This window comes from Blastomyces dermatitidis (assembly GCF_000003525.1).
Source record: "Blastomyces dermatitidis ER-3 genomic scaffold supercont1.6, whole genome shotgun sequence".
Taxonomy (NCBI): domain Eukaryota; kingdom Fungi; phylum Ascomycota; class Eurotiomycetes; order Onygenales; family Ajellomycetaceae; genus Blastomyces; species Blastomyces dermatitidis.
Window position 1 is genome coordinate 4,836,709 of NW_025544779.1, and position 11,071 is coordinate 4,847,779.

General features: G+C 29.8%; 1 protein-coding gene across 1 annotated transcript; it reads right to left on the reverse strand.

Annotated features, from left to right (window-relative positions):
• Window positions 1-10,158: 10,158 nt before the first annotated feature.
• Window positions 10,159-10,434, reverse strand: BDCG_17320 (uncharacterized protein; the record flags this gene model as incomplete). Its single annotated transcript, XM_045426462.1, has 1 exon — window positions 10,159-10,434. The coding sequence occupies one exon, from the start codon at window positions 10,432-10,434 to the stop codon at window positions 10,159-10,161; it is 276 nt and encodes a 91-aa protein (XP_045281699.1).
• Between the last annotated feature and the right edge of the window lie 637 nt (window positions 10,435-11,071).

The window sequence follows — 11,071 nt, forward strand, 5'->3', positions numbered from 1 at the left end:
ATATTAACTTTTAAACTCTTACAGACTCTTATAACTGTAGATGAAGATTAGACTTATAAAGACTTCTACACATAGCTCTGAACATTGAATAACTGTCTTATCAAGCTCAAGAGTATACAGAACAGTGATAGAAGATGTTACATTTCAGTCACTTATACACCCGTGCTGAAGAACAGCAATGATGCAGATGTCATGAATTGAATAAATTCAAATGTCTATACATAAGCAAGAGTTTTCACTGTTTAAACAGACTTTCAAGTTTCTAAGATCACTCTCAAAGAAGTCACCGATCAACATTAATATAAAGTATATATCAACTGTAACTAATCAGAATATATTGCTTTTAACTGTCAATCAGTCTATATATCTTCTTACTCAAAGAATGAATCAGTGTCTGTTCATATCAATCACATTACAGTGAAGAAAGATTCAGAAGATAACTATAAGAATGTCTCAGTGAAACAGAGAAAAGATTAGCTTCTGTTCAAATTTATAAACAGAAGCTTGAAGAGATCAGATAATAACAATTTGAAGAGAAAATAATAATAAATGCAATTCTTATATCTACTGTGATTAATAACATGTATAATATGAAAGCTATAATAGACAGCAGTCTATGTCACTATGCAATGATTAAATATTCAGTCATAAGTTATTATAATCTTCAGTATATTCTCTTATCAAAACTCTGACTTCTTACAGAATTCAATGATTCAAAAGATGTTTGCACTCATTATATAGTGAAACTAAACATAGATATCAGAGAATATCAGTGTGAAGATGTCTATATATATGAAGTTGATAATTTTAATTATAATCTTATATTAGAACTTGTCTGACTATCTGAACAAGACATCTTATTAAATACTTGAAACAGGAGTTTAATATTCTCTAATAATAATAGAGTTCACAAGAATAACATTTATAAGACTATGAACCTGACACAGATCTCTGTCAACATTTATAAAATACTTAGAAAAAGAAGTTGCTGAAAGAATCACTGATAGTAGAATTATGTATCAATCTATTTCATCAGTCTGATCAATATTAAAAAGACTCTAGAAAAGTTATCTTATATTACAATAACAGATTCTTATATAAAACTCTCTTAATAATATTATGAATATCTAGATATCTTCTGATAAGATAATAATGCTATAAACCTATCTCTCTTACAAGGTTCAGAAGTGAATCACAGTATTAAGTTGAAAAAGAAGAACAGTAAGAACTCTGAATTATTATAAAACTCTCTTTATAACATGTTCTGAGATAATCTTCTTCTTCTTCAAAAGACACTCAATGATCTGTTAGATAAAGAATTTATACATATTAATAACTCTTTCATCACAGTCTCTATTCTCTTTGCAAAGAAATCAGGTAAAGAACTCTGATTCTGTGTGAATTATTAAGAATTGAATAGATTAATGAAGAAGAACTGTTATTCTTTATCTCTTATCAATGAAACTCTAGCTTGTATTGAACAAGCTCAATGATTTATAAAGTTAGATGTCATTACCATGTTTCATAAGATCTATATCACTGAAGAAGATAAGTGATTTACAGTATTCTGAATATAATATGATCTCTTTGAATAAGTAGTCACATTCTTTGAACTAGCTAACACTCTCAGTATATTTCAGAAGTATATCAACTGAGCACTCTGAGATTTTCTTAATGAATTTATATCTGTATATCTTGATAACATTCTCATCTTCACTGATAAATTTAGAAAAGAATATCAAGAATATGTGTGAAAGATATTACAACAGCTACAGAAAGCAGAACTGTTAATAGATATAGATAAGTATGATTTTAAGATTAAAAGTATAAAATATCTAGACTTTATTATAGAAGCTGATAAGAAAATCTGAATGAATTCTGAGAAAGTCTCTGCTATTCTTGAATAAGAGACTTTGCACACTGTGAAAGATGTACAAAACTTCATCAGATTCACTAATTTCTACTGATAATTTATATAAAATTCTCAGATATTGTCAGATCACTTACAGAACTTACTAAGAAGAACTTAGTATTTCAATGATTAGCAGACACTGAAGCTGTATTTATATAGATGAAGAAGATATTTATTAATATCTCTGTACTTATAATATTTGATTCTGATTGTGAAACAGTTATTGAAGCTGATTTCTCTGATTATATCACAGAAGAAGCTATATTACAATATGATGATAAAGATATCTTACAATTATATGTCTTTATATCTAAGAAACTGAGTCTCACTGAAAGCAACTATGAGATCTATGATAAGAAACTTCTTATGATTATACACTGTCTAGAAGAATAAGACTTCAAACTCTGAAGTGTCTCTGAATTTGAGATAATTACAGATTATAAGAATCTCAAGTACTTTACAACTATCTGTAAACTCACTGAATAATAGATATAATAATCTGAGTTTTTAAGCTGCTTTCATTTTATAATGCACTATCATTCTAACAGTCAGAACTTAATGACAGATGCTCTTTCATAACAAGAGTAAAATATATCATCTGATATAATAGATACTGTAAGAGATCTACGCTGAATAGATCGGTATAATATTGATAGATCTTATATAACAAAGAGAAAAATGTTAGAGAAGAAAAGAAAGAGAAAGTGTGAGAATTAGTAATTGAGATGAATATTTATACATGTATGTGATAATGTACGCAGTAAAGCTTCGGAGCAGAAGAATCTATACATGTTTGTGACAGCTGAGAATCAGTGATTAAGAATGATCAAGAATCAGAACATATGCATTTGTGACAGCTGAGAATCAGTGATCAAGAATGACTGAGAATCAGAGTGTATGTATTCAAGAGTGAAGTGGAAGAATCTATGAAGTGTAATGAAATAGTCTATATAATTGATCAGGTGCAGCCTGCTACATTAACTTCTCTCTTTCAGAAGCAGTTTTTATTAGTCAAGAGCTGCTATTTTGAATAATATGAAACTCAGAGTTCAGATCAGTTAATTATAGCTAACTTATTTCATAAGATATTGTCAGCTGCAGTCACAGAGTCTCTTATCAAGAATATTCTCAATCTCTCACTCTAGCTTATTATCTTCTTCTATGATGCCTGATGACTGTCAGTCAGAAGTCAGTTAAGAAGAGAACAGATCAGTGATAATATAGCAGAGCAAGCTTGTATAAAATACATTATAAATCTCTGATAATGTGTTAAGACAGTAGTTATAACTATCTAGAACTTCTATCACTTTATATCTGATGTGATGATAATCTAGTGTATAAGATGAATATGTGATTTATATATTCTTAAGATTCAATTATATCAGATCTTCTATCTTATATTGTTCAGTGAGATCTTGATAAATATTGATTCAATCTTCTTAATTCTGTTTAGCACTTGTCATGAAGACTTCTACTCAATTATAAGCATCTCAGAGTTTTATTACTATATTATCAGTGATCTGAATTGAACTGCAGAGGTTCAGTATGAACTGTGTGATCTCTAGAAGATCTAATATCTTTATGTGATAACTATATATAAGAAAGAACAGACTTATATCTGTTAAAACAGTATCTTAATCATTGATAGTAATCTCTGCATGTAGAAGAAGATCATATCAGTTATCTTATAAGTGATTACAGAACTTATAAAGATAATTCTTTACAGTCTGAATTATCTATTCTGATGCATCATTAGTCTTAGAGTAATAGACAGTTGACAAATAGTATATAATCTTAAGAACTTGACAGATTCTTGTTCAAAGAGCACTCACAAATTAGCAGTCTTAATTTAATACTATAGATCTCAGTAACTTATATATCTGATAGAATGAGCTCTATAGAAAAGCTTCAGTGACTTATTCAGTATTTATTTTATTATAAGATTTTAATATTACATCTTTACTTAATTAATTTATAATAATCAGAATATTTCTATAATCTTTACTCTCAGAGAGATTAACAGTGAAGTTAATTATTATATTTCATCAGATTCTATCAGAGATATTAAGTGATTTCAGCAGATCTTTTCTACAGTTCTTTCACAAGATAATAAAAGAATAATAGTTACAGTTTCAGATAAAGTGTCTGATGCTGTTTAATATCTCAGATTAGTAGAACTCTCAGAAGATCATTCTATACAGTTATTTATAACCTGAATAATCAGTTATATGAAAATCATGTATCTCTTGCATTATCTGAGTGTGTAAGAGTTCAAAGTGCCCCGGTGGCTGAATGGTTAATGCGGCCACCCGGTAGCGCCTTGGCGTGGGAAACCAAGGCATGTGAGTTCGAAACCTGCAGAGAATACATTAAATCCGGAACTCAAGCACCTCAGGTTTCTAATAAATACAGAGGTGTACAAATTGCTTCAATAAATCACTCTATGTTCCTGGGCTGGGAAGTTATTATCGCATGTATCTAATTGTCACTTCTTTGTATTTTCTATGTTCTTGTTATCTTGACATGGTCTCAACACCTGTATTTCCTCCTGTATAATCAACACTTGGCCTGTATTTAACATCACGCAAGGACTCATCATAAGCTCAGCTTGCATATGAGTATAATGAAAGAATAATAATAATAATAATAAGAGTTCAAAGTAAGAGACTCAGTGTTGTTTACAGAATTGTAGAGTGTTATTATCATTGATTAAACATTCTGAGATATCAATTCTTATATGTAGTTCTGAGGAAAATCAGGTTACTTCTTGATATACTGGTTTAATAAGTACTTGAAGAAGTTCATCAGTTTGAGCTGTTATGAGTTACAATTCATTCAGTGTAGATTCAGAGAATGTTCTGACTGATGAAGTATGTATAGTGTTATAAGTGATCTCATTGTAATTAACTAATAACTTTGAATTTAAGAGTCAGTGTTCTTGATTCATTCAGTATGTATCTGTCACATTAGATAGCATATCTTATTCTCATTATAAAAGAGCATCTATCATCAAGTTCCGACTGCTGAAGTGATAGTGTATTGTAAAATGAAAGTAACTTAAAAACTCTGATTATTATATCTATCATTCAGTGAGTTTACAGGTCATTGTGAAGTATTTGAGATTCTTGTAATCTGTGATTATCTCAAATTCAGAGATACTTTAGAGTTCAGAGTCTCATTCTTCTAGACAGTGTATAATCATGAGAAGTTTCTTATCATAGATCTCATAATTGCATTCAGCAGAACTCAGTTTCCTAGATATGAAGATATATAATTGTAGAACATCTTTATTATTATATTATAATATTACTTCTTCTATTACATAGTCAGAGAAATCAGTCTTAATAACTGTTTTATAATCAGAATTGAATATTATCAGTAGAGAGATATTAATGAACATCTTCTTCATCTGTATAAATACAGCTTTAGTATTCAGTGATCATTGAAATACTGAGTCTTTCTTAGTGAGATCTGTAAGTAGACTGGCCGCCGGGACCATGAATTTCACATTTGATTTCATTTGATCTGGTCTCATACATTTCTTGGCGTGAATCCCGCTGGGACTAATCATTAAATAAACATGCAAAGTGACTATATATCAGATCTCAAAATGAAACCATGACTTGAAAAAAATGAGAAAGTGATCTCATTTGATCTCATTTAGTTTCATTGTTAGCATAAAGTTACTATTTTTAGACATTTTAAGGTTTTTTTTAGACTATTTTTAATTTTTTAAAAAGTAACACTTTTTGATAACACTCAAATGAGATTTAAAGCTATTTAAAGCAATAAAAATAATTTAAATTGAGAAGTGAAAATCATGGTCTCATTTGAAAAATGTGACAAGAGTAGACAGTAAGTCTCACTGAGACAGTATGAAACTACTATCTAATGTTAGAACCGTGTAATGAAATCTGTCGAATTGACAATGAGACTATCAAAAATTCTGATCCTAGTCCCAGACACAGTCACACGGTCAGTCTATCTGTAAGTGATCTCATAATATCTGAGAAGTTTCATATAAGTCACTGATAGAAGTTAGTAAATTTAATGAAGCTTTATACATCTTTCACAGTATGTAAAGCTTCTTATTTAAGAATGACAGAGATCTTCTCAGAATTTATTTGAATTTTCTTATCAGCTTCTATAATGAAATCTAAGTATTTAGTACTCTTAACTTTGAAATCATACTTATTAATATCAATTAATAGTTCTGCTTCTTGTAGTTGTTATAATACTCTTTGCACATACTCTTGATACTCTTTTCTGAATTTATCAGTGAAGATAAGAATATCATCTAGATAAGCAGATACAAACTTATCAAGAAAATCTTAAAGTGCTCAGTTGATATACTTCTGAAATATACTGAGAATATTAGCCAGTTCAAAGAGTCTGACTATTTATTCAAAGAGATTATAATGTGTTCAGAATACTATAAGCTATTCATCTTCTTCAGTGATACAAATCTTATGAAACACAGTAATGATATCTAGCTTTATAAATTATTAAGCTTATCTGATCTGTGCTAGAGTTTCATTGATAAGAGATAAGAGATATCAATCTTTCTTTATTAATCTGTTCAGACCTCAGTAGTTCACACAGAATTAAAGTTCTTTATCTGACTTCTTTACAAAGAGAATAGAAGCTGCAGTGAAATAGTTATTAATACATATAAATCTCTTATTTAACAGATCATTGAGTATCTTCTGAAGAAGAAGAAGTTCATCTTAAGACATATTATAAAGAGAGCTTCACAGTGACTTGAGATTCTTATCATTCTTCTTTTCTAACTTGATATTGTGATTCACTTCTTAGTCTTATACAGAAGATATATTTATAATATTATCTTGTCAGAAGACATCTAAATATTCATGATATTATTAAGAGAGTTTTATATAAGAATCTGTTATTATAGTATAGAATAACTTTTCTAGAGCTTTCTTGATAGTGATCAGACTAGTAGAATAGATTGATATATAGTTCTACTATCAGTGACTTTGTCAGTGACTCTGTCAGAAGTTTTAATGACTTCTTTTTCAGAGTATTTCATAAGTGTTGACAGAGATCTGTGTCAGATTCATAGTCTTGTGAATATCATCTTCATGAATTCTATTATTATTAGAGAATATTAAACTTCTGTTTCAAGTATTCAATAAGATATTTTATTCAGATAGTCAGACAAGTTCTAATATCATATTATAATCAAGATTATCAACTTTATATATGTAGATATCTTCATGCTGATATTCTCTGATATCTATATTTAGTTTCATTATATATTAAATGCAAACATCTTTTAAATCATTGAATTCTGCAAGAAGTCAGAGTTTTGATAAGAGAATACACTGAAGGTTATAATATCTTATAACTGAAGATTTTATCATTGTATAGTGATATAGACTGCTGTCTATTATAAGTTTCATATTATACATGTTATCAATCACAGTAGATACAAGAATTGCATTCATTGCTATTTTCTCTTCAAATTATTGTTATCTGACCTCTTCAAGCTTCTGTTTGCAAATTTGAACAGAAGCTAATCTTTTTCCTGTTTCATTAAGACATTCTCATAGTTATCTTTCAAATCTTTCTCTAATGTAATATAGTTGATGCAGACAGATGTTAATTCATTCTTTAAGTAAGAAGATACATAGACTGATCAGCAGTTAAAAGTAATATATTCTGATTGATTACAGTTAATATATACTTCATGTTAATATTGATCAGAGACTTCTTTGAGAGTGATCTCAGAAACTCAGAAGTCTGTTAAAACAGTGAAAACTCTTACTTATATATAGATATTTAAATCTATTCAGTTCATAATATCTACATCATTGCTGTTCTTCAGCACAAGTGTATAAGTTACTGAGATATAATATCTTCTGTCACTATTCTGTATACTCTTGAGCTTGATAAGATAATTATTCAATATCTGAAGCTGTGTGTAGAAGTCTTTATAAGTCTGATCTTTATCTACACTTATAAGAGTCTGTAAGAGTTTAAAAGTCAATATCTTCTTAAGCATACTAATCTTTATTCAATTCTCTCAAGATTAATCACTTACTTTTAAAATCTTGATGTTGAAGTTAGAGATAAATGTTGTAAGAGAAGTATTTCTCTGTCAGATACTCTGTAATCAATCTAACATCTTCTATTGCATGACAGTGTCTCAGAATAGAATATCAAGATATTTCATGATATTATCAGATATTCACAACACTTGTTCACATGCTTTTATTCATGAATGAAACTTCTGTTTTATATGATTCTTCAATTATTTATTAATATATCAATCTTGATTAATTAATAAACTGATGACATCTTCATCTATACTCAGTTTTATAAGCATTTCCATTCTTCATAATGAGTAGAGAGTGAGATTAAAAGTATTGAAATATACAGAAGCATCTAAGCATTCTTTTAGTGCTTTTATATTCAATTCTATAGATGTTGAAATTGCATGAGTTAATTGTTAAATCTCTTTATATTGAAGGTACTGAGTTGCATGCATATCTGCTATCTATTGTTATTATAATTTCAACATTACTCAGAGTCACTGTGACATTATATCTATACTCACATTCAAGAGTTTCATATTATCATTAGACATGATTATATCAATTGTCAGATATGTGATTGTATTCTCATACATCTAAGTGTCAGAACTCTCAGATCTTTTACTTATATTCTCTTATAAGATCTTATTACAGAGTCAGAGTGACTGATAAGTAAGCTTCTATCTGAGAACTCAGTATCTGCTTAACTGTGTTTCTCTTACATATTGTTACACATTCAGATATCTCTTGATAAATAATTATTTCTAATGAGAAGATAATATGTGAATAATCATTTTTAATAAGAAGATGATGAACATTTTTCTAGTGTAAAAGATCTACACTGAATAGATCAGTATAATATTAATAGATCTTATATAATAAAGAGAAAAATGTTAGAGAAGAAAAGAAAGAGAAAGTATGAGAATTGATAATCAGAGTGAATATTTATACATGTATGTAATAATGTATACAGTGAAGCTTGAGAGCGGAAGAATCTATACATGTTTATAATAGCTGAGAATCAGTGATTGAGAATGACTGAGAATCAGAGTGTACATCTTCATAGCGGCTGAGAATCAGTGATCAAGAATGACTGAGAATTGAAGTGTATGTATTTAAGAGTGAAGTGAAAGAATCTATGAAGTGTGACAGAATAGTCTATATAATTGATCGGGCGCAGCCTGTCACAGATACTTACTGAATGAACTGAGAGCACTGACTCTTAAATCTGAAGATTTATAACGTGGCGGAACCGAAGCGGTGGCTAGTCGGCGGCGTCACATAGAGGTAGTTGTTTTGAGAAGCCGTATGAGTGAGCTTGACTATCTTGCTTGAATAGCGAGCTTGTAGGCTACAGGGTTATTGCAAGAATATCACAGATATAGTACTTAGTATACTAAGAAGATTGTATGAGGCACACAGTAACTCTTGTATATATTTCAGTAGAAGAAAAAGACAAATCACTGACTTCTTTGATGAGAAGCCAGCATCTAGCTATTCTATATAGACAATGAGTGAATACTCTTCTCTTATTTCATAAGCAAGAATAGCCAGAGTGATACCTCAGCAGTGTCTCATTATTAAGAAAGAGTAATCTACTGATCTTGTATAGAAGCAGAATTCTTATATTCATTAATCAGATCTTTCTATAATATATCTGAATGATGTTATAGAGTGATTGAAAACTGGTTCAGATAGAATGAAATCATCTGTATAAAAGTAATGAGTTATGTGAAACTGCAGCAGAGTCTTGATACAGCTGAGAGTATGATAATACTCTTCTCTTTAAGAATATAGTCTCAATACTCTTAAGATTACTGAATTAGAAATTATCTTTGTTGTATAGTAATGATTATTAACTGATTTAACAGTGCATGTGCTGCACATGATATAAAGAAATAGATGAGTTTTTCTACTGACTGTGTAGATCTTTCTTTCTCATCTTTATTCAAATCAAACATGTGATAAGTGAGTTTCTTATATATCAATTTAAAATGTGAAAAATGTAGTTAATAAGTGACTTACAGATCTTTCAATATATTCTGTTCTATATATGAAATTTTCTGTAAAAGTAATGTGTTTTTAGAGACAAAGCTAACAGTAGTGACAGGATTTTTCAAAAAGATTCTTCTCTCTGTGATATAATTTTCTTCTCTTCTTCTCATCTGTAATAGTGAGTGCATGAGAGTATCATTCTTGAAGAACAGTAGAGAGCTTATTCTGATGTTTTCTAGTGAATAAATGTCTTTGTGATGTGGCAGCAGCCTCTGTGACCATCAAGAAAGTCAGGTTGAAGGCAGAGGCAGCAGTGTCAATGAGCCGTGAAAGCACTGCTCTTATTATCACATCTTCTTCTTCTCCTGCTTTCTTTGCAGCTGTGGCAGTAGTCACTGTATCTAGCAGTAGAGTGTCATCTCTTCTGCTGATCAGTTCATCTGTGTTCAGTCTGTTTCTCACTCTCTTCATCACTGTTATAATGTCATCTTCTCTCTCAGTCAATACAGTGATGTATAACCCTGTGTGATCATTTGAAGAGAAACTCAGAAAGAGCTTGATTTCAGAAACAGTGACTCTAAGAAGCTTAATTCATAGTTTCTCTTTCACAGCATATCTGAGTTCTACTTGAAATACTGCTGAGTTGAGTCTGCAGAGTTCTGTAGTCTCTTTATCTTCTCTCTGTGAAGAGGCTCTGATATGATCTCTGACTGACACTGCTACTTATCTATGCTGTGTTAAGCAGCTGAAGAAGAGAGAGATTCTGTGCATTTATTTCTTCTCTCACTCTCATTATTTTCATTGTATCTGCAACAATAACTTCTATCTCTCTATAAGTATTATCTACTCTACAAGAAGACATTGTGTCAGCTCTGATAAGAAGCTCAGATACTCAAGTAGTATAGAGTGAGAATCTCAGAGCTTTAAGTATTGATGAATTTTATTAAGACTGAAGAGATCTCTCTTACTTATTTATAAAAGAAGATAAAAGTATAAGTCTCTGAGATGAAAAAACATCTCAGAATAACTGACTCTAAGAAGAAATCAGTCAGTATCACTGTTAGAAGCACTGTGAAGATTAATCACTAATTGAAGAGAATCTCACTTC